The sequence below is a fragment of the Sus scrofa genome, chromosome 18 (assembly GCF_054392235.1).
Source record: "Sus scrofa isolate SSC_HxYL_T2T_F1_AM1 chromosome 18, Sscrofa_HxYL_maternal_Yorkshire_Landrace_v2.0, whole genome shotgun sequence".
In the NCBI taxonomy this organism is placed as follows: Eukaryota; Metazoa; Chordata; class Mammalia; order Artiodactyla; family Suidae; genus Sus; species Sus scrofa.
In genome coordinates, this window is record NC_139400.1 from 26,561,942 (window position 1) to 26,586,656 (window position 24,715).

Genomic DNA, 24,715 nt, shown 5'->3' on the forward strand with positions numbered 1-24,715 from the left:
GCAATAAACATTTGCATACAGAGATTAGCAGCTAATAAAATATTTTTACATATAAGAGTGCATGTAATTCTAAGAATTAATCATCATTTAAATTGGAGGTTCCCTTCTGTCACAGCAGGTTAAGATCTAGGATTGCCACAGCTGCAGGGGAGGGTCAGTCCCTGGCCCAGGAATTTCTACATTCCACAGGTGCCACCAAATAAATAAATAGATGCACTTCTCTTAATTCTCAAATTAGTTGTAAACTTCAGGGAAAAAAAAGCAAAATACAATCAAGCTTATTTAAGCACACTGAAAAATATAAGGCCACTTTATTAGTTTCAAAATAAAAATGTATTATCTATATCTGCTTTAATACTTTATAGTTCAAATAAATCTAAAAGAGTTAGAACAGAAGATGGTTTTTTCTGCCTTTGGGAGAAGAAAAATGTTTTTCAAGTCTTTAGGAATGAAAATAGAGATATGAATTTTTTGTTGTTGTTCATGATTTCACAAGTCCTTCATAACTAAAATCCAAGTGCCTTTAATACAGGGAACGCTTTCAAATCTCTGAATTTGTGACTCCACCATTGTGCAGAAGCAGAACAGCTCTACAGTTAAAGTCATGAACTGTGGAGCCAAACTGCAAGGAGTTCAAATCCTGACTTCATAGACCTGTGTGTCTTGAGGAAAGTTTTAACCTCTCCATTTCTATTTCCTCAGCTGGAAAATGAAGATTCCTTATGTAACCGTTGTGAGGATTACATCAGTCAATACACTTAAAGTGTTCAAAAGAGAGCCTAGCAAATGGAAGGCACATTATAAATGTTTCCCACTGTTACTATTGCTTTAGTATTACCCCCTCAAAATACCTCAACCAGTGACTTGGAACCAAAATATTTGTTATTCTGTAGACAATTTCAACAAATGGCTTTACTTAAAATTCAACCTGTGGAAGAAGTACTTTAACAAGACAGTCACCACCAGTAAAATACAGCAATTTCTGGTAGGATTTTAAGACAAAGGTAAGAAAAGTCAATTCCTTTCTTGCATTTCCTATTATACTAAGTTGTAACATCCCTACTTGCTAATAGAAGTTTGGGAATGGCACACACAAAACTCTCAAACTTAAGCTCCATACTCAGCTATAATCCTTCAGATAAAAAAGTTCAGATCACTCTTCCATTATAATAGTTTAGTGCTTTAAAATAAAAACTATACTGTGTAAGTGAAAAGAATAAAGACTAACAGCATAAATGAAAGTATTTAAAAGTTAAATATGCATTAAATACTAGTTTATGAATATATTTGAGAAAAATAGAACAATAGATTTCTATTTCAAAGAGCTGTCTTCTAACTCCACTTCAAATGTGGAGCCAGGATAATGAGACATAAATCAAAGTAAAGTTGCCATCCCACTAATCATTTCCTGCTTGAAATGTACTCTTTTTATTTCATAACTCAGATGAGACTTGTGCTATCCAAGTCTCACCCCTACAACAGAAATTTAAGAAGTGAATTCCTGGAGTCAGTCTAACTTATGACCAGGAAAAGTCCATACTGTCATCAGATCAAATGATGCCATTTCAATTTCCAACTGTGATCCTAACCTGAGTTAAAAAAATGCTGATTATCTACACAATCAACAACTTGTTAGCCCTGAAAATCCTAAGTACTTAGGGCCGCATTTCAACTGCGGCTAAGGGCTAGAATGTTTTACCTGTCTCAATCTCACATTAAAAGATGGATTCCAGCATCAATCAGGGGACACAGCCATACAATCATCAATAAGCAACCATCCTAGCAACCATCAACAGGACTCAGAGACCAGACCAGACCACAGGTCACTTGGCACCCCTCACTGAATCAGATTCTCTTGAAGGACTGTCAACACTTGACCTGAGAATGGGCTGGCAGTCAAGAGAGTTTGATTCTTCTAGTCACAGCTCAATTTTTAGCTTTTTGACTGATTTAACTAGAGAAATCAAATTTGAGAAAATGTGAAGAAGTTTTGAAATATAGGTGGAAAACTGAATATGCTTCACACATCTAGTCATTTTATTTGTTCAGTAACAAAAATTTATCATTTCTAACTGTTTGGTTCATAAAATCATTCTTGGGCTTGTAAGATGACAACTGGCACTTTTCTTCAGGGTCTGCACACATCTTAAACGTTTACTAAGCCCGTTTCCCTATCTGTACATAAACTGAAGTTCAATCTGCTCCTCTCAAAGATAAGCTAAAGCTAAGTAAATACCCAATCAAAGTATTGTCAGCATTTCAGAAGCAATTTGCTACAGGAAAACATCAGGTTCTTCCATACCTCAATGGAACTCTTTAATATCTAAATTGGGGAACCAGACCAAGACAGGGTTGGAAGCCAAATTCACTGAAGCCAGACTTTTCTGTTTACATCTGAATTTCTGGGCTGGGAAATGGGTCTGTGTCTCCATACATCCACGCTCTGAGCCATCATTTAATGGTACTCTTCTGCAAGGTCCCTCCTACCCACTCTCTTTTTCAGAACTACCAGCCGGAAAAGATTTCCTCTACAAATCCTACGTCTCCCCACCTGCACAGATAGAGTCCACAACTTTTCAGCCGCCTGTGACTTTTACCACTCTTCTGGAGCTAATTACTTTTCAGGACCACCAACCCCTCTCCCCCAGAACAGTCACTCCTCAGCTTTACACTTTGTCCCGACAGCAATCGACTGAACCTTCTCCGTTCTCCGGCCACCTCGGGCGCCCTCAAACGTCTTCACCAGTTGGCCAGCCGTCCGGACCCCGAAATCTCCGACTGCCGCCCCACCTCCGTGAGCCGCCCGCCCCCAAGCCCTCCTCAACCCCCACATCCCAGCCGCGGCATCGCCCAGCTGCTTGTCGTCCTACGCGCTCCGGCCCCGACACACACTTCGCCCCTACCCCCCCGGACCCTGCTCTACGGATCCTAACCCCTCCCTGAAGCGGGGGCGGGCTACGCTCTCAGGCGCTGGCCTGAGACTCGCGAGGCCGCGCGTCCCCCTTGCCAGGCCCCGCCTGGGCCTCTCCGCTCCACTGCCCTCCAAGGCCCTCCTGGCCCAGCCGTGATTATGCCGAAGAGTAGGGCTGCACGAGCTCAGGGCCCGGCACTTACTCGGGAAGGTAGGTGGAGGAGAAGGAGCTCCACTTGTGTAGCGCGTAGGGCAGAAGCCGGCACTCGGGCGCCGCAGCAACAGCCCCGCCAGCCGCCATCTTGTCAGCACCGTAGCGGTCGGGAGGAGGGGAGGGGCGTGGCTTGTTCTTAAAGGGGCCGCAGCTGGCCTGGGCCGTCAGTTCTTCCGGTCTCGCTGCGTTAGCCCAGCGTGGAGCGGCGAGAAGCGCCCAGGTCGGCAATTCTCCCTCGGGGTCTCTGACGCTGAGCGTTCCTGAATGACTGACTGGCAGAAACTGGGACTGGAGTGTGAGCACCTGAGGGGCTCTCCAGTGGGGCTTGGAAGCGAGTGCCCCAGTGACTTTTCTTACAAGCTTGAGGTAAGGGAAAAGCCAAAAATATTATGAAAAGAAATAAATTGTAGTTATGGGCCAGGAAGGGAAAATGAGAAGACGAACCTGGAGAAGGGACGCCTTTGCGACTTTGGAAACCACTGCCCTCTCCAGTTTCTAAATTATTTTAGGGCAACAACATCGAAGGGAATTGGAATGGAATAGCTAATGGCCTTTCCCTCTGGAGTTGTCATGTTTTTCAGTGTCTTGTCCACTGTTCCAGAGTCACATGGAGACAGGAAAAGGAAATGCGCGCGTGTCCTCTCACCCTGTTCAGTTTTCAGTCTGTGCTACCTTTTGTTGTAAGCATCTGTAGGGCGCCCTCTCATACCCATCTTGTGCAATTGGTTTGCTCAGTAATGACATTCGCCCACAGATCAGAACAGTCCTTAAGGAGCTCGGAAACTGGGTGTCATCATCCTTCCAGCTGGTAAATCTGCCCACTTTTAACTGACAGATATATAGCCCAAAAGTTTTGAAAGAGCAAAAGACAGAGTTTCAAGAAAATGACAGCCCATGTGTTCCAAATACCATATCAGAGCCATACCAACTTCTTATCGGAAAAGGAACACCAATACCTAAATATCTAGCAGCTTTAGATTACTTCCCATCAAATACCTGTTGGTCAGGGTTGTGCGTGTTTCTTCCTTGACTTAGCCACTGCAGTATCAAGTTACTTGTCATTCATTGTCTGAAAAGTTTCACTCTTGAAAGCCTGCACAGCATCTCCATCTCCTCCTGAACCATGGAAAAACTCAGAGTTTCTTAGTGAAGGACCAAAGTGAGTTGAAACACCGCAGTACTATAATGGTATTCTTAACCCCTTAACCTGCCCAGACTTTCTCAAATCCTTTCCTGACTTCCTTGTTTCCATAGGGGAAAACTTAGTAGTAGCCTCCACTAGGATGTTAGATCATGAATGCCAAATAGAAAGCCCACAGTATGTTAGCCTTTAAAATCGCATGTGCTTTGCATGTTGCAGCATGTTGGAAAACTATTTGTTCCTAGAGGAAATGCTCTAATTTCAGTGACTGGAGTTGAGAGTCCAGAGACAACAGAAGAGGCCAGAGAAGATGAGTTAGTCCCAAAGGTGATTAGTGGTTATCTTTGGGAAAAAGAGATACTTTTAAGGGTAGAACATTAAAATGGTTACTCAGTTCAGTTAGCTTGGGGCCCTGAATTTTCAAACCATACCTCTTAGCCAAGTGTAAGTCAAGTCCTTGTTTTCCAGACAGAGAGTTATGGGCCCTGAATGATCTTATAAAAAACATACATAAGCCAGTTTTTCCTAAGATGACTTCTTGGACTTTCAGTGATTTTCTATTCGCTTTGGTTAACATTGAAAGTCCTTAGCATAGGCCTTTCATATCCTGCCTTGATTACCTACCTCTCTAGCCTTCTCTCTCTTCTTTCTTCTTTGCATTTCTTACTCTAGCCACTAATTGGCTCCTCTAGGTTCTGTGCCTTCTCTGGACTCTAGGACTTAGTCTAGGTCAAGCCAGGAATACTTTCCCCCATTCTTCACCTGACTAACTTCTGTTTGTTTTTCAGACTATTTAATTCTCATCACCTATTTCGGGGTTAGGTGCCATTTTTTACATTTCTCTTGTCACCCTGAGTTTCCTTCCTTATCCTAGCAAACATCACAATATATTTTCATTTCCTCTTTATTTCTCATTCTCCCTCCCTAAACTATAACTCTCACGAAGGTAGGAGCCGTGCATAGCTTGTTCACAGTTGTATCTTTAGTCCTGTTGGAGTGCCTAGCATATAGTGGATGGTCAATAAATATTTATAGAAGAATGAATGAATTGTGCTAAAACAGTACTTGATTTGCAAAGGAGAAAGAATGCTAGAGCTTCTCCGTCTACAAAAATGTATCCCTGAGGTATGACTGCCACCAAGAATGTAAAGATGCAGGACAGCATGGCTCTCCTGCAGCACATATTTTACAAATGGTAAAATAATTTAAAGCATTTGTTTATTAACATGAATACAGATAGATATGATACTGAACCCAAAACTTGTGTAAATGTTAAGGTAAAACAGAAGACTAAAGAAATTTCAGATTCTGCAAGAGTCTGCCGTAGCTCATGTCTCCTATCTCCTGAGGGTACCCTTTTACCTCTTTTGCCTTTGGGCCATAGCCTTAAGTGATGGGGTTTATCGCAAGGATACCCATGGAAGGCCTGGAAACTGTCAGCAGCCATTTAGTCCCTCTAGTTCCCCCACACTTCAAAGATTAGTACATACCAATGGTCTCATGGAGACCTGAGCAATGGGTCATGATTTTTCAAGAGTCAGCTGCTCTAGTAATTCAATTATCTTGTCAACCCTTAAAAAAATCATCTTTTACTCTCTGTTGATCTTTCAACATGCTTCTCATAGCAAATACTTTCCAGAGTGACTGATTATATTTGGTTTGTCACCATTCACTATCTTTTCTTTCAAGAAAAGATTTGAAGAAAGGCTGTGATATGTCAGGCCCTGCCCTGATGCTAAGCAAGCAGAGATAAACAGACATACCAGACAAAGTCGCTGCTTTCATGAAGCTTACATTCTTGCAGGGCCGCATGTAATAAATATAGTAATTAGGTCAACTGGATAACTTTAGTTGGTGCATTTTAGGTGCTAAGGAGAGACTACACCGGAGTAATATTTACATTGGATGGTAAAGGAAAAATCTCTAAGAAGGTAATATTTGAGCTAATACCTGTGCAGTGAGAAAGTGCCAACCATGCAAAGGCTGGATTAAACATTCCTGGAAGAGAGAATAAGCAAGTGCAGTACGCCTGCGGCAGGGAAGAGGTTGGTGTGTTAAAGAAGAGAAAGTGTGGCAGGAGCATCATGATGGAGAGGGAAACAGGGGTCAGAACAAGTAGCGCCCCAGCAGTCAGGGTAAGGAGTAGTGACACGGAAATGTGAAGTAGAGACCTGTGTGGGGATTCAAGCCAAGGAGTAGGGCGATCCACTTGGCATTTTGTAAATATCACTCTGCAAAACTGAAAATGAGTCGGAGAGAGGCAAGGGTTGAAGTGAGGAGACTTGACAGGAGGTTAAGCCAGGCAGGAAATGATGGTAGCTTGCACTGGCAGAGGGGATGGAGAGAAGTGGTTGATGTGTTTTGGAAGTAAAGCCAACTAGGCTTGCTGATGAGGGAGGGAAAGGAAGAAAAGGAAAAGATCTAGGATAACTCCTGGGTTTTGTGTTTGCACCGCTGAATGATGCTTTTATTGAGAGGAGGAGGTTGGAAAAGTTTTAAGGTAGAAGGGATTAAGAATTCTGACTTCAGTGTACTATATAGAGAATGCCTAATAGAGATCCAGGTGGAATTACCAAGCATCCAATATGGGGGCCTATATTGGTCAGAGTCTTATATCAAACCACCCCATAGATCTAACCAGTCAGGGCATGCTTTTTTTTTTTTTTTTGGCTTAGGCACTGCTTCCTGGGTCAATCAGTTTTTCTGTAAATAGCAGTCACCATAGCCCTGGGTATAGCAGCTCTAGAAACCATCTGTGGCAGCCTTCTGCAAAAGGCGTTGAGGGGTACAAAATAGTCTAGAGAAAGAAACCTAGAATGTACATTAAAAATCTTGCTTTCAGTCCAAGTTCTGCTACTCTTCCAGCAATGGGACCTTGGGAAAGTTACTTCTCAGAGTCTTCATTTTCCACCATGATAAAGTGGCCTTCAATCAAATCTATCCTGTCTATTTCACAGGGGGATTTTGAAGGTCAAGTGAAGGAAGAAGGCCTAGCTCATCTGCTATGATCTAAGTTCTCATTTAATTCTCACAGAAACTCTGAGCGGGAAATATTATTATTCCCTTTTTCACAAATGAGAAAAGTAAGAAAGGTTAAATAACTGTTTGTTTTCTTTGGTTTGCCCCTTGCAGATGTGTGCGAGGGAAGAGGTGAGGTTGGGATTTCCTTCCCCTGACTCCATGCTTGTAAGCACAGTGGGCTAACTGGCCCTTTTAACCAGAGGTCGCAAGTCCTCCCAAGTGGCCTCTCCGCACAGCTCTCGCTAGTTCTGGGTTCCAGTAACCACCACCTCGCCTTGCTCCCTGTGGTTTCCCAGTATGTCTTCACATCTTTATAAATAGTCCCTTTATTAAACCTCTCAAATTGTCCAATTTGGGAATACCATCTGTTTCCAGCTGGGACCCTAACCATGATAATAACTTATCCAAGGAAATATAACTAATCAGTGACAGAGTCAGAATCTCTTTGGTGCAAAAGCCCACCCTATTTGACTGCATCCTCTTCTTCTCAGGTGGGAAGAGACTTAGTGCTATTCAGGTATAAGATATGGCCACATAATGAAGAGATAAAGAGCAAAACAAATCCAGCTCATTTTATTTATGTCCAGGCAAAGAAGCATACCAATTGAATGGGGGGTGGGGGAAAGAAGGTGTTTTTAATTTTTAGGAAGGGGTGTCTTGGTTTGTTACATTAATTAAAGATTAAAATAAATGCTCTAAATATGTGGGAATAAAGCCACAGCTTTGTATATGATTGGTTAACAAGCCCTATACTTCATGGACAAGGAAAAATGTCTTCAGATTGGTCTTTTAAGGGTCTTGCTTTAACTTACCAAGATCATTCAAAGTTCATTGTTTCTTTAACAATTTTCAGCTGGTTGGGAGAGACCACGCAGTACTCAATATGCTATATCCTAGGTAAGCTCTGCTGTAAAAGGAAGAATTTCCCTTCATGATACTATTATGCAACAGATGAAGAAACTAATACCCATGTATGTTGGATATCATGTCTAAGGTCGTTTACATAGCTGGGCTGTTTGCAGATCTGAATTTAGAACCCAAGTATCTAGATCTTGGTCTCTTTTTTCCTAATGTAATTAATGGGAACTTTTTTTTTTTTTTTTGCCTTTTTGCCTTTTTGCCATTTTTTTGGACTGCTCCCGTAGCATATGGAGGTTCCCAGGCTAGTGGTCCAATCGGAGCTATAGCCGCCAGCCTACGCCAGAGCCACTGCAACGCGGGATCCGAGCCACGTCTGCGACCTACACCACAGCTCACAGCAAAGCCAGATCCTTAAGCCACTGAGCAAGGCCAGGGATCGAACCCACAACCTCATGGTTCCTAGTTGGATTCATTAACCACTGCGCCATGACGGGAACTCCAGTGGGAACTTTTTAGGTCTACACCTACATTACTCTTTAAATCCTGTATAACTAGCAAATAGTAGATACTCCTGAATTGAATCCCTTAGTTCCTCCTCCTGAATTTTTCTTTTTCTTTCTTTTTTTCTCTTTCTCTTTCTTTCTCTTTCTTTCCCTTTCTTTCTTTCTTTCTTTCTTTCTTTCTTTCTTTCTTTCTTTCTTTCTTTCTTCCTCTCTTTCTCACTTTCTTTTTTTTTGCCACAGCATGGCACATGGAGATTCCCAGGCCAGGGATCCATCCTGAGCCACAGCAGTGACCTGAGCCACTGCAGTGATAACACTGGATCCTTAACCTGCTACACCACAAGGAAACTCCCCCTCCTGAATTTCTTCTAATTGTATTAGTTCATGCTGCTTAAATAAAAATATCATAGACTGTGTTGCTTAAACAACAAACATTTCTCACAGTTCTGGAGGCTAGGAAGTTCAAGATCAAGACACTAGTAGATTTAGTACCTGGTAAGAGCCCTCTTCCTGGTTTGTAGACAGCCAAGTTCTTGCTTTCATCCCTGGCCCCCAAAAGTGCATGTCCTTACAGACAAAATCATGCATTCTATCCCAAATAGCCCCCAAAGTCTTAATTTATTCCAGCATCAACTCTAAAGTCCAGGGTCTCATCTAAATCAGACATGAGTGAGACTCATTCTGAGGCAAAATTCCTCTCAGAGTTCCCTGGTGGATCAGTGGGTTAGGGATCTGGCATTGTCACTGTTGTGGCTGGGTTTCACTCCCTGGTCCAGAGTGCTTCCACATGCTTCAGGCACAGCCAAAAAATAACAATAATAAAATTTTTTAAATTCCTCTCCAGCTATGAACCTGTGAAACCAGAGAGTAGGATAGAAATTCCCTTTCCAAAAGAAAGAAAGAGGAAAGAAGGAAGGAGTAATGAGCCCCAAACAAGTCCAAAACCTAGCAGAGCAAACTCCATGAGATCTTAAGGCTAGAGAACAATCCCTCTGGTTTGATGCTCTGCCTCTGGACCCTCCTAGAGTGGTCCTGCCGCAGAAGCTCTGCCAGCCAGAGACACCCACCAGCGGCTTTGCCAGAAAGTGGTCACTCCCTAAAGGCTCTAGGTGGTCCCAAGAGTCACTCCCATGACTTTGGTTAGAGGCGATCTGGCCTGTTGAAACCAAGGCAGTTCCCTTCTCTCTCACCTCACTTTTTGAAACCCTGATTTCTAAACTGCCTTCAGGGTCATTCTTTCTTGTCTTGAAGAACAGCTTATATTCCAACTGAATAGCTCTATGGTCCCAGGCCTGTAAAATCCAAGACGTCCATCAGTCATGCTTTCTCATTTTTTGTAATATGGACAGGCTGACAATTTTCTGGTTCCTTTTTGCCTAACAATCATCAATTCACTTCTCTCTTCTCACGTTTTGCAATGCAAGCAGTCAGGAGGAACCAAGCTGCTCCTTCAACACTTGGTGTAGGAATCTCCTCAACTAGATATCCATTTTCATCACTTGAAAGTTCTTACCTTCCACAAAATACTAGAATATGAACACAATTCAGCCAAGTTTTTGGCACGGTATAACAAGGATCACCTTGCCTCTGGTTTCTAATAACGTATTTCTCTTTTCTGTCTGAGACCGGAATGGCCTTTACTGTCCATATTTCTACCAACACTCTGTGCATGATTATTTATATTCTCTAGGAAGATGGAAACATTCTCTGCAGCTTTCATCTTCTCTCTCTGAGATCTCACCAGAATTGCCTCTAGGAGTCCCTTCATAACAATGTTGACTTTTTCTAGCAGGCAGCTCAGAAATCTTCCAGCTTCTGCCTATTACCCGGTTCCAAAGCTGCTTCCATATTTTTAGGTATTTATTATAGCAGCACCCTCTCTTCTGCGTACCAATTTCTGTCATAGTCAGCGTGGGCTGCTATAACAAAAATATCATATACTGGGCAGCTTAAACCACAGACATTCATTTCTCACACTTGGATGCTGTAAGGTCCAGGATTAAGGTGCCAGTAGATCTGGTGTCTGACAGGAGCCCTATTCCTAGTTTGCACTACACCGTCTTCTTGCCGTCCTCACATGCCTGAGAGAGAAGAGCTCTGGTCTCTTCACTGCCTATAAGGGCACTTCTCCCATCAGGAGGCTCCACCTTCATGACCTCATCTCAAGTGAAGTGCATTACTTCTCAAAGGCCCTGTCCCCAGATAACAGCACATTGGGGACTGGGGCTTCATTATATGAATTGGGAGGTAGACACTCACATTCAGTCCATAGCAATAATTTATGAGTATATATTTTTTAAATAAAGTAAGTTAGCTTCGGGATCATCTATAGATCAGAAGACTGGAAAGAGCTGAAGGCATAAGGGCTATCAATCAATTTCTGGTCAGTCAGTGAAGAAAATCACCATGAGGATTAGAAAAGTGAATTTCCTTCAGTTTAATTCCCATTGAACATTTATTTTCTACCAGGAACTTACATGCGTTATCTCAATTAATCCTCACAACAGCCCTGTAAGTAAACTCACGTTCTTTGTGTTAAAACTCCTGTGTGTGTCCTCTCTAATTCTCACATGTATGCATTCCTAACATCACCCCAGGATTTAGGATTCCTAAAGGAAGACCAAGAGAAGGAATCTTGTGTTTTCCTAAGGCGCTGACTCAATCTTCTCCTTTCTCATGAGTTCCATGTTAACTCATTTCAGCTTTGTCATTGCTGTTCGAAATCATTTCTTTGAGCACAACACTGCCAAAAGGAGTAGATGGAAAGTAAACACTAATGTTCTGTTTGCTAAGTAAGGGGATATCCCTATTCTTTTCTAGGACAAAGAAACTTCAGCCTGGCCCCAGTGGGGCCTTTGCCCAGGTCACAGGTGAACATTGAGACTGGCTTCAGGTATGATGCTCAGGTCTGTCTTCTCCCAGGAGGTGGCAGCAGCAGCAGCCTCAGCTTGCTGGAGAAATCAGACAGAATTCATCCTTTTGTCTGTTGGCATCCAAACCTAGAAATTCCTGGTTCCAGAGACCGCTTTATCCCTCTCTTGGTTTTCTGAGCTTGGTTGAAGTCAGGGCACAGGTAGTGCAGGAACTGACAACGATTCCTCTCATAAGTGCCTAGTATTTTGGTAAACACTTTGGTCTAAACTATGACCTTGAAGCATGTATGAAGGAGGACCAGGAAGTCTCATGCCAGGGAAAAGGGCTTCAAAAAAGAACAGACAATAACTTAAACACATATCCACACCAAAACAAATCCAGAGGACTCCAGCTTACAATGTGATGCCACACAAAGAATATAGATTCTAGACCTGGCCTCCCAGCTACCAGCCAGCTAGCTGACCTTGTCATTGAATCTGTCAGAGCTTCTATTTCCTCTTCCACCCAGTGTGCACCAGATGATCTTTGAGCATCTGCTAATTCTTAAATTATGAGTTAGTACATTTTTATTTTCTGGATTAAGTAGGGTTGGGCCTTCACTCTTTCAGAATTTTAAAAATCTCAGACACAACAAAGCACCACTGGTTCCAAGTTGAGTCCCCAGGTGAGCACAAATCCTGGCGAGCACTGCCAGCTGCCTAGGTGGTGGGCAGGAATCCCAGGAAATATCTGAACACCACACCGCAATGGATGAACCGTCAGCTGCTGGGGGTTGCTCTCCAAATTACCACATCTAAAACGAAGCTGAGAAGATAATATTCCAAGAAGCAATTAACACTGATTCCTAGTGTATTTGGAACCAAAAGGCCTTTGGGGAAAAGTGAAAGTGGCTCGAAAAAAGTACCCCAGCCCTCTGAGTAAAAATGTTTGAAGTTACGGGGATTCATCAACTCAGGATCCTTCAGTGTATTTGTCCCATCACCACAGTCAGGGCTCAACCTGGTCTTGTGAAGGAGGAGACTGAACCAGCTCCTTTCATTTCCCCCCTACTTCATCCTATTGCTCTTACTTTCATTGCTTGAACTGCTTGAATTTTCATCCATTCATTCAGTAAACACTTGTTGGGCACCTACTGTGTGCCAGGTGCTGGCATACACCTTGCTCTTAAGGAGCTCATAATCAAGTAGTCAGATTTTAAACAGAAAGCATTTAGAGAAGAACTAGCATATAAAATACAAGGTCATGATGGTCATAGTGATGGTTAGTGGTTGCATTATCTCTGTAAGGCCACAGGCCAAATATATTTCCTTAATAACTCTATCTCCAGAACATAGTAGAATCATCTAGAGATGATCCTATATGTCCGTAGACATTGGCTCCTGTGGGTCTGTCAAGGCAACTTTTTCTTCCTATTTCATGTGGAAGTCATGCTGTTCGAATTCCTTCCTAGGTTAGGAAGCTTTGGCTCCAGAGACTACTATAAAGTGAAGTATTTCTGTTACCTGGCATGAGAGGATGGGGCTAATTGTGGGCTTCCAGCTTCCTCCTCTACCTCTTCTCCTTAAGCATATCACATAGGTGATGAGCAGATTAAATAAGTTTCAGTGTTACTGAAACAGAGGGAACTGGACAGAGGGAGCTGAGGAATGACAGAAATAGGAGAGCGTGATAGTAGCAATTCTAGGTGGCTCCACACTGGAAAACCTAAACAGGCCAGAAAGTAAGGGATCACAGGGATGCCCAGCAGGACAAGGGACTGAATTGAGCTATACAGTAAAACAAGCACAGCAAACTATTTCTCCTGGTTCCCCATCTCAAATCCATCTGAGGACAGACATCAACTCGTGTTGGTCTTCAAAGAGATACAAGATGCCCTCATCATGTCAGAATCAGGTCAAATCATTTCTCAAATGTAAATTTTTTTATGGAGACCTTTCTTACCATGTTGAAAATTTTGACTTATTTTCTTCCTGTACATTTCCAAATAAGTTCAGAATGATTTCCTTCTCCCTCTACTCCTACAACCAGTTTTTAGCAACGCCAGCCACTAAATATATAGTACAATGTTTGAGAACCTCTGGCCTTTGGCCTAATTTTATCCAATTTAATGTTGGGGTCACTGCTCTCATAGCCCCCCAAAATAACCACCCTTACAACGGGGTTCTCTGATGAGCATGTTTCTATGTGAAGCCAAGATTGAGAACTTTTCCCCCTTAGGTCTTAGGAGATAGGAAGCTGCCTGTAACTGGCAGATAGGAAGCTGAGCTCTCCTTCTCCCTTTGGAATTTCTCCAGAGAAGTCAGCCTCCAGAAAGCAGACACTGTAATGGCAGCTAGCTTGGACATCCATTTGTAAGGTTTCCATTTCAACTTTCCCACATTATCCACCAGGTCTACAGTTAAAATGATTTTAGGGCTTAGAGTTGTGAACAGTGGTTAATCAGCATTTCAAAGAGAAACGGTAGCAGGTGATGGGGTGGTACAAATGCCACGTTCTAGAGATCGCCACATTCATCTTAAAAACAAACCTACAAATTTTTTTAAAACTCACACACTATTCAGTCATCTTTTTTTATTCATGTTTCTTCTGCTTTCTCTCTCTTCCTACCTAGCTATCTCCTTCACCTGTTCTCCACTCTATCAGTTTCTTTCTGTCTTCTTCCCCTTACGCCTTGTTAATCTGTCTTTACTCTCAGCCTCTTCCTGTTCCTTCTGCATCTGACTCCATTTCTTTTACTCTGTATTGTCTCCCCTTTACCCACAGCACTTACCTCTCTCCACTGTTTCATCATCTTTCCCACTTGCAGGTCTCAAGTTGGTTATACCATAGAACAAAACTATTGTTAGATATTTATAATTTTTTTTTTTTTTTGGGCCGCACCTGAGGCATATGGAAGTTCCCAGGCTAGGGGTCAAATCGGAGCCACAGCTGCCAGCCTACTCCACAACCGCAGCAACGTGGGATCCAAGCTGCATCTGCGAACTTCACCACAGCTTACAGTAACGCTGGATCCTTAACCCACTGAGTGGGACCAGGGATCGAACCCGTATCCTCATGGATACTAGTTGGATTCGTTTCTGCTGAGCCATGACAGGAACTCCCTATAATTATTAAATAAGATGTTTTGTTGTTAATTTTAAAAGCAGATATGTTCTGAAAATGCTGTATTTTTCTCTCCAAGAAGGAAAAAAAAAAAAGACCTGCTCATAGTTAGCACTCCTTAAATACTAACTATAATTATTTTTCTTATAACTTCTTATATAGCCTCAGATTACTTTTTTCAGGTAGTTCAGTGACCCTCAATAGAAAAATGGTTCTCCGTTCTTCAGGAATCCTGACAGCAGCAGCTGACATCAATATAGAAAGAGAAGCAAGCTAAAAACAGTTGTTGAGTGTATGCACCCTGAATGGCATATTCAGCTGCAAAATCATCATCATGATTATTATTGTAATTGCAGAGGGGAGGCATTTAAATAATTGTTCAAAGTGTCTTCTTGAGGAAATAACTAAATCAGGGCCAGCTGTCACAAACCAACCTACAATAATAATCCCGTATGTGCGCCTTCCGTATTCATGGGAACTCGTCAATAACAAATTTAAGCATTCATCTACTGTCCTTAAGCAACCTAGAAAATAACACACAAACCTTGATCAGATCCTGTGTCTCACTTGGTAGTGACCTGTGTTTGTAAGCAGTGTCCCAGAGCAATCTTAGACTCATACACCACAAAACAAAAATTGCACCATCAGTTCAGTGGCAAACCAGGGTGGGTGGTCCAGCATCCATCTGCTGTGTCATTAAATCTAGGTACACAAGCAGTGTGGAAACCAAGTAGATACATCAGCAGACAACTAAGGGACTTAGATTAAATATCCACAACGGTAGACATGTTTTATTGATTTGAAATTTGTAAACAAATGGGAACTGTGAGAAACGAAGGAAGGTCTTGTTTTTAGTTTACTGGTGAAATCACCCAAAAGTATTTGAGGTTTTCTCTTCCCAAGATACAGCTGTGAAATGACTAATAGGAATTAAGTGAGCCTGTACCAGGAACTCAATGTGCCACTTCACTGGGAACAGAAAATGTTCCCCTGATAGAGGCTGTCCTCTTAGATTATTACCTTGGATGTTTTAAAGAGACTCAGCCAGACACAAATGTGGTGCATTTATAAAGAACAAGAATCATGCAAACGCCTTTGTAAATTTTCCCCACATCTCAGTACTTTTGAGTCACGTTTATATCTGAACTTCCACATTCCTGAAAAAAATTCAGGAGAGAGGAAGAAAGAAAATTTCCCATCGCACTGTTCTTTTCTTGCTGGCTACTGTAGTCTTCCAATAGGAGTCTGGCTAAAGGCTTGGCCTGAGAAATTTTAGAAAAGTTCTAAAAATCATACACCTAGGTACAGTGGCTCAATACTATTTGCGTATTTGCATCCCTAGCTAAAATTAATTTTCCCACACACAACCTCATCCTGTTTCAGTAATTTAAATATTTTCTACAAATGTGTCAGAAGGGGGATTGATTGACATTTTAAAAGTTGTTTCAAGGCACAATCTATGTGGTTTTTTTTATCGTAAAAGTAAAGCACTACCATAATGAAAATAAATTCAAACTTCAAAAGGGCTTAAAATGGAAAGAAAAATCTCCTTTCTACTCTTATCCTAAGATCAGCACTATGAACTATTTCTTGCTTTTTTTTTTTTTTTTTTTTTTTTTTGCTTTTTGGGCCACACCCACGGCATGTGGAAGTTCCCAGGCTAGTGGTCAAATCAGAGCTACAGCTGCTGGCCTACACCACAGCCACAGCAACGCAGGATCCAAGCCACATCTGCAGCGCAGCTCATGGCAACGCCGAATCCTTAGCTCACTGAGCAAGGCCAGGGATCAAACCCACATCCTCAGGGATCCTCGTTGGGTTTGTTAACTGCTGAGCCACGAAGGAAACTCCAATTAACTATGTCTTGTGTATTTTTTCCACATAGGTATATACCATATATATACCGTTTTTCCACAAAGCAGATCACAAAATTTACAGTGTCCTATTGTGAGATAATAGAAAATGCATACATTGAACTGTGCCCCAGTTCCAGCACAGAGCTCCTAAAAGCCGTGTAAATATTCCTAAGTGATAAGAGCACTCGGAGCATCTTTTGTTCTAATATTTGGTTTTTGACCCTGCTTCCTATCCAAGGTCCTAAATGCCTTTGAATTTCCTGGGTGATTGTAGTGTCTTTTGTTCTAGTGAAGTGTGCTACAGGATGGCTCCTGGATGAGAGCTGGTCCCCAGAAAGACCAAGCCAGGATTAGAAGCTTGCAATTTTCAGCCCCACCACTCAGTTGCCAGAGAGGAAAGATCTAGAAATGAATTAATAATTGATCATGCATATGCAATGAAGCCTCTATAAGAATCCAAATAGCGTGGGGTTCAGAGGGCTTCCAGATAGGTGAACACGTCCACCTAATGAGAGCATGAAGCCCCCAAAATTCATAGGCTCCTGTGCAGAGATCTTTCCAGACCTTGCTTATGTATCTCTTCATCTGGCTGGTCATCCATATCCTTTACATTACCCTCTATTATAAATTGCTAAGTAAGTGTTTCCCAGAGTTCTCTGAGCTGTTCTGGCAAATAATTCAGCCTAAGGGGTAAGAGGTCATGGGAATCTCTTAGTTTGTAGCCAAGTCAGACAGCAGTTGTGGGTAACCTGGGAACCTACTACTTGAGATTAGCATCTGAAGTAGGGGGCAGTCTTGTGGGACTGAGTCCTTAACCGGTGGGATCTGACTTTCTCTCAAGTTCAATAGTGTCAAGATTGAATGAAATTGTAGGACACCCAGCTGGTCAGAGAATTGCTTGGTTTGGGGAAAACACCCACATATCCGGTGTCAGAAGTGTTGTTGAGTGTGATAGTGTGAGAGTAAAGGAGAGACACACAGGAGGAAGAGGGAGTCTTTGCTAAACACCCATACCTTCTTTATTCATTTAATAATATATCAGAGATACTCCCATGTCAGTACACACAGATCTTCAAAAATCTTTTAATTGTTGAATGTGCTGTAATTTAACCATTGCCCCATTGACGAACATTTAAATCATTTCCTCTTATTGTTGTAAACAGTATTTCAGTGAATATCTTTATATGTGCATCATTGGGAATTTGTATGACTCTATCTTGGATAAATTCCTATAAGTGAAATTGCCAGGTCAAAAGATATGTACATTTAAATTGGGTCAGATGTTCTCAAATTGTAATCCCCAAATAGTTGTTCCAATCCACATTTCCTATGAACAGTATAAGTTAACTTACACCCTTGTCAAAACTGAGTTTTATCAAACTCTCCACTTTTTGTTGATCTGATAGATAAAAATGGTCTCACATTGTTATGGTTTGGACTTTTCTAAGCACTGATGAAGTTGTATTTTCAAGTAGTTTTTGTCATTCTCTATGAAATATTTGTTCATATTCTTTGCCCATTTTTCTGTTCATTTTTTTTCCCTTGTAAAACTGTAAGATCTCTTTATATGATAAAGAAAGAAACTTTTTTTCTGCTGGGTTACAAATTTTTTTTCTTCTCTGCCCTGTCTTTTGGCTCAATTTATAGTGGTTTCTTGTTGTTGTTGCCATATTTGTTTTTACCATAAAAAAAGTTTTAAGTGTTTTATGCTAAAGCATTATCAGCATTTCTCTTTTTGGTTTCTGAGTTTTGCTTCTGTTTTAAGTATTAGCTCTCCTGCAAGATGGGTCTCCTTACAGTTGCCTAAACTTAAATGCACCAGGGCATGGTTTGAATTCCACTATATCATAGGTACACGCAAAAAATTAGATTTTGGAGTTCTCGTCATGGCTCAGTGGAAACAAATCTGACTAGCATCTGTGAGGACACAGGTTCGATACCTGGCCTTGCTCAGTGGATTAAGGATCTGGTGTTGCTGTGACTTTGGCATAGGCCAGCAGCTACAGCTCTGATTCGACCCCTACCTGCGACCCTCCATATGCCATGGGTGCAGCCCTAAAAAGACAAAAAAATAAATAAATAAATAAAATTTTTAAAATTAGATTTTACTGTGTAAAGAGGGAACTCACAATGTCAAGGTCTTTAAGAGAAGAGAGGGCCCAGAGACCCCATCCTCTTAGTGTCCGTAACTGACCTGCTGGCCTCACAGAATGGTTTTCCAGAGAAGGGAATTCTGCCCATCTTTTGGTCTCCTTGTATAGAGCAAGTTTGAGAGTAGCTGTATCAGTGAAAGGAATAATCAGACTGTCTTGGCAGCAGGCAGCCTGGATTTTGGTGCCAGCTCTTTACCCAGAGTTGTCTGGGAGGCACACACAACTGCCCAGCAGCTAGACTTTTGGCCTCATGGGATGTTACTGAATGAGAGAAAGGAAACCAGTGGTCCATGAGAAGCTGAGCTTGTGTACAGTTCCTCAGGCTGGGAAAAGCCCTCTTCCTCAACTCCAAACCCCTGTATCTGGTTTGAGCTAACTTGTTGTCCTGGCAGTGCAGAATGAGCACCCAGAATCATTTAGAACAAACTGGCTTTTTGCATCATTTTAAGTTAGTAAAGAGTCAGGTAGTGGAGGTGAGACTAACACTTTTTACCCCCAACTTTTTTATTTTGAAAATTTCCAACTATTACATTTAGAATGGATAAGCAGTGAGGTCCCACTGTATAGCACAGGGAACTATATGCAATCTCTTGGGTTAGACCGTGATGGAAGATAAAGGGGGTGTGTGTGTGTGTCTGTGTGTGTGTGTGTCTGTGTGTGTGTGTGTGTGTATAAGACTGGGTCATTTTGCTGTATAGCAAAAATCGGCACAACCTTGTAAATCAACTATATTTTAATAAAAAAAGAAAGAAAGAAAATTTCCAAAACCACAAGGCTGAAAAGAATGATACCATGATGCCTGTAAACTCTTTGCCTAGATAAACCAATTGTTAACACTTTGTCACCTTTGCTTTATCTTTCTCTATAAATATATGTTTTTATCCATTGAAGCATTTGAAAGTAAGTTGAATACTTGATGATGGTTCACGTAAAATAATTTAATATACATCTCCTAAGAATAAAGGCATTCTGTAACCTAACTACAATACCGTTTTTTAGACCTAAGAAAATTAGTATTTCAATATTTTTAATTCCACATTCAAATTCCTCTAATTGTCCAAAATGTCTTTTATAACTATTTTTTTTTTATCTAAGATCTTAACAAGATCCATACATTGCATTTGACTCTGTCTCTCTAGTCCAGTATCCCAAAGTGGACATTTAGCAATGCCTGGAGATACTCTTTTTTTTTTTTTTTTTTTTTTTTTTTTGTCTTTTTGCTATTTCTTGGGCCGCTCCTGCGGCATATGGAGGTTCCCAGGCTAGGGGTCCAATCGGAGCTGTAGCCACCGGCCTACGCCAGAGCCACAGCAACGTGGGATCCGAGCCGCGTCTGCAACCTACACCACAGCTCACGGCAACGCCAGATCATTAACCCACTGAGCAAGGGCAGGGACCGAACCCGCAACCTCATGGTTCCTAGTCGGATTCGTTAACCACTGCACCACGACGGGAACTCCTGGAGATACTCTTGATTGTCACGACTGGCATCAGGTAGATAGAGGCCAGGGATGCTGCTAAACATCCTAAAATACACAAGGCAACCCCTGCAACAGAGAATTATCTGGTCCAAAATGTCAGTGCTGAGATTGGAAATAAATGTCAGTTGGTGCTGAGATTGGAAACCCTTGCTCTAGTCTATCTAGAACAGTCTCCTCACTTTTTGTTGTTTTTCATGATTCTGACTTATGGTATCTAGGTCAGTTGTAATGTAGAATGTTCCACACTCTAGAATTTTCTGACTCTTTCCTCATGATTAGTTTCCATTTAAACACATTTGGCAAGGATATTGCATGGATCATCATTGTAACAGTTATTACCGCAGAGCAGTCTACCCCAAAACTCAGTGGCTTAATATTAATAACCATTGACTAGCTAAGTTCTGCTGATCTGGGCTGGGCTAGGCTCAGCTGACTTTGGTTAGACTCATTCATGAATTTGCATGCAGTTGATAGAAAACTTTAGTTGGGATGACTAGGTCCAGCCCCATTCATCTGTCACACTTTGCAGCCTAGCACTGGCCTGTTCTCATGGAAGAGGCAGGGGTCTGAAAGAGAGTGAAAGCATGCAAGGTCTTTTGAGGCCTAAGCTTAGAACTGGCACTCCTCACTTCAACTGCATTATGGTGGTGAAAGAAGGTAACAAAGCAAGCCCAGACTCAAGTGGTAGAGAAATAAACTCTACCTCTTAATGAGAGTTGCTGCAAAGTCACGTTGCAAGGGATGTGCCCATTGCTATCAGTCTATCAAATTGATATTGTGTACCTCTTGTTGCATGATATCAGGAGGTGTGTAGGTCAGGCTGTCCCACTGTTAGTGATGTTCAAGTTTGATACCTGCTTAAGTGGTAACTGACAGAGCTCTCCTTTGGAAAACTCTATCTTTCATATTTGCAGGGTGTCTATTCTGTTTGCCATTGGATTAGTTTCCTAGAGTCACTATAACAAAGTACCCACAAATGGGCTGGCTTAAAACAAAAATGTGTGTCTCACAGTTTGGGAGACTAGAAGTGTGAAAACAACATGTTGGTCGGCTCCCTCTGAAACCTTAAGGGAAAATCCCTCCTAGCCTCTTCCAGCTTCTGGTAGCCCCAGACATTACTTGGCTTGTAGCTGCAGTACTTTTCAGTTTGTCCTCCATCTTCACGTGGCATTCTCCATGTGTCTCTGTGTCTTCACATGACTGTTCTTATAAGGATACCAGTCCTATTGGATTAGGATCCCATCCCACTCCATCATGACTTCATCTTAACTAATTACATCTACAATGAACCTGTTTCCAAATAAGATCACATTCCAGGGGTCCGGGGGATAGAATTTCAACATACCTCTTTTTGGGAAATGTAATTCAACCCATGATACCATGACACCCATCAACCCTTCACCCGTAGGTTTTATCATCCCTTGATAGTCAGTGATTGAATCACTTATTATGTTGAGGATTGCATAATACTCTTTTTCTTAAGCTTCATTTCTTCAACATTTATTAGCTGGCATTTTTCTGTAAAGAAAAAGGTTTCGTTTTCTTATTTCTCCGCTATCTCTTCTTTCTTCGCTCCCACTATTTAAAAAATCACATTAAATGTGTGGCTTTTTCTTTTTATACAACCATCATTTTTATACAACCATAAAACGAAACTCTGATGCTCGAATCATCTCAAATTTGGCTAGTTAGAGCCCATAGTCAACTCCTTACTGAATGAAAATACAGTAAATATTTAAACTCTTATTAAATTAAAATTTTTTCTTTTTAAAATCTGACTCCTCCCACCAATCTATCCCTTAGGACCTACTTCTGCTGTTCAGATAAGCCAGGGTTCATGTTTTTCTCCCTGGAGAAGCTATGTGAAAAGTCTCATCATCATTCCTAAAGCATAGCCATGAAAAAGGTCATTTATTGAGCATTCTGCTCTACCTGTGTTATTTACATTGTCATAATACCTTTGTCTTCGTAGTGTGACTACATACCACTCTGAGGCTCCAAGTGAGATACTGGAAAGACCGTGGATTTGCAAGCTGACAATTGAATGCTGGCTCTATTGGGTATGTGATTTGGGGCCTCTGTAGGCCTTGGTTTGTTTACATATACTGTGGGGATGATGATATTTTCCTCAGTTTGACCCAGCAGCTTATCTAACTTAGAGCAGGTGTTTATTAGTTCTCTTCTTTCCATACCCTGTTGACAGGTCATGACTTCTGGGTCATGTTGGATTAATGACAATGACATAGAGTCCACTAGCAATTAATCAGGAGTTGATCAGTTTTATGAATTCAGAGTATTAATTAATCATTATGAATTAAAGGTAGCTGTACCTAAGTTTTAGCTAAAATTTACATTTATCTTTGGAAAAAAATGTTTTGCTTATCAATTTCTTAATATTGTGGGAAGGAGGTCATATCTCTTCAACTTAAGAGAATGACTTTGGGGGCAATCTTTTGCATTTTACATGCATATTAGGAATCTCATTTACAAATCAGTCTTCAAAATATGTAGACTCAATTTTCTTCACCCGAAAATAGTACATTCATTCATTCCACAAATAGTATTGAACACCTACAATGTGCCATGCAATGTTCTAGGTACCTGGGGTACATCAGAGAATAAAATAAATATTCCTGCCCTTGTTTATATTCCAGCTGGGAGAGATAGGTGAAAACAAAATAAATTTGAAAATTGTATAAAGCATTAGAAGTAGGTAAGGGCTCATGAGAAAAATAAACAAAGCAGTGGTATACAGGAGGGGATTACTATTTTAAATAGGGTTGTCATCATTGAAAAAGTGATAGTTGAGGAGTTCCTGTCATGGCTTAGCGGTAACAAACCTGTCTAGTATCCATGAGGATTTGGGTTTGATCCCTGGCCTCGCTCAGTGGGTCAGGGATCTGGAATTGCTATGAGTTGTGGTATAGGTCGCAGACACAGCTCGGATCCCTGTGTTGCTGTGGCTGTGGTGTAGGCCAGCAGCTACAGCTCTGATTTGACCCCTAACTTGGGGACTTCCATATGCCTTGGGTATGGCCTTAAAACAAAAAAGCAAAAACAGATGGGAGTTGAGCAAAGATTTGAAGGAGGTGAGGAAATTGGTCATGTGGCCAGTCTGGAAGAACAGCAAATACAAAGGTCCTTGGGTGGGAGTGCGCTTGGCCTGCTGGAGGCTCAGCACAGAGGCCAGTGTGGCTGGAGTGCAATGAATGAGGGGAAGAATTTTATTTATCTAACACTTAAGGAGCCCTTACTAGTAGCACTGTTTTAAGCACTTAAGAATATTAAGTAATCTTCCCAAAAACTACGTGAAGTGGGTTCTGTTTTTCTCTTTTCCAGAGGAGAAAACTGAGGCACAGAATAGTTAAATAACTGCCCCCAAATCACATAACTATCAAATGATAGAGCAGGAACTAGAACTCAGGTAGTCTGTCTCTAGAGACTTTTGATGCTCTTAAGCACCCGAGAATGCTGTTCTGCCTCCTAGTTACTAAGAGATGAGATCCAATAACTGGAGACTAGATCCCAAAGGCCATTAGAAGCCATTGGTAAGGATCTAGGTTTTTATTCTGAGTGATATAGGTTTTGAACAAAAGCATGAGGAAGTTCCCTTGTGGCACAGCGGGTTAAGGATCTGTCGTTGCCCCAGCTGTGGTGCAGGCTGCAACTGCAGCATAGATTCGATTCCTGGCCTGGGAACTTCCACACGCCACAGGTACAACCAAAAAAGGAAAAAAAACAAAAAAACATAAAAAACCAGTGATATGTCTGTTTTTTGTTTTTATTGTAGTTCTGGGAATTTCCAAAAATATTTACATACTTTAGGTATGTGTTACTCTGGGCTTCTTTTTTTTTTTTTTTTTTTTTTTTTTTTTTTTTTTTTTGGCCCTGCCTGTGGCACATGGAAGTTCTCAAGCCAAGGACCTAACTAACCCAAGTCACAGTAGTGACAATGCTGAATCCTTAACCACTAGGCCACCAGGGAACTCCCTCTTGGCATCTAGTATGCTTATGTAAAGTTGAAATAATTTTAATTTATGAGAACAAAGAAATTTTGATGTGTATAATTTAGAGATTACATCCTATCAAATACCATTTGTGTAAGAGTAATCTCCTCTATTTTTAAAGTCTTATAGGAACCTCTTTATTGTGTGGACCTAGTAATACTAATGTATTTGGCTGTGCTTTCTGGGGCCAACAAAGCAATTTTGACCAAAAAACTTTATTTTTCTACTTTGAAGGGAAAAAAAGTTTAGGAAAAAATGGTTATTCAAGATATGTCCTTTCTGCATACCTAAGGTGATGGGTTAGCAGTGCTGCCATCTTGGGGCTTAATGTGTCAGCATGCTGTGGGGGCCATGTGACCTCATGTGGGGCTCCATGACCTCAAGTGCAGCTGCCCCTGAGGCTGACTAAAGGACTTGGTTTCAAGCCACCCACCCTGCTCAAGATGGATTTAGGAGCAGTACATGCAGAGTCAGCCTAGAGAAAAGAAAGCATTGGGAAGATCACACAGTCATCTTTGGTCATAATTGCCATAATTTATTTAGCATTTACTGTATTCCTAGCATCATACCAAATGATGAGCTATACAGTAT

General features: G+C 41.4%; 1 protein-coding gene and 1 long non-coding RNA gene across 36 annotated transcripts in view; one reads left to right on the top strand and one right to left on the bottom strand.

Annotated features, from left to right (window-relative positions):
* MKLN1 (muskelin 1) overlaps positions 1-24,715 on the bottom strand; it is a 335,895-nt gene that overhangs the window by 170,518 nt on the left and 140,662 nt on the right. For 7 of the 20 annotated variants that reach the window (XR_014833841.1, XR_014833838.1, XR_014833837.1 and 4 more), the window contains exon 1: positions 3,115-3,221. The exons of 7 other annotated variants lie outside the window; for them this stretch is intronic. Coding sequence is in view for 1 of the 13 variants with exons in the window: in XM_003134667.5 (XP_003134715.1) it covers positions 3,115-3,212 (98 nt within the window). In the remaining 12 variants the exon portion in view is untranslated. Of the gene's footprint in view, positions 1-2,551; positions 2,898-3,114; positions 3,222-24,715 lie in introns of those variants that run through there. 6 more of the 20 variants (XR_014833842.1, XM_013990796.3, XM_085005439.1 and 3 more) reach the window with 3 other exon arrangements.
* Positions 2,958-24,715, top strand: part of LOC106506781 (testis-specific gene 13 protein) — a 539,004-nt gene continuing 517,246 nt past the window's right edge. For 14 of the 16 annotated variants that reach the window (XR_014833866.1, XR_014833867.1, XR_014833856.1 and 11 more), the window contains exons 1-2: positions 3,292-3,491; positions 22,090-22,177. This is a non-coding gene — a long non-coding RNA (testis-specific gene 13 protein). Of the gene's footprint in view, positions 3,123-3,291; positions 3,492-22,089; positions 22,178-24,715 lie in introns of those variants that run through there. The other 2 variants (XR_014833876.1, XR_014833877.1) reach the window with 2 other exon arrangements.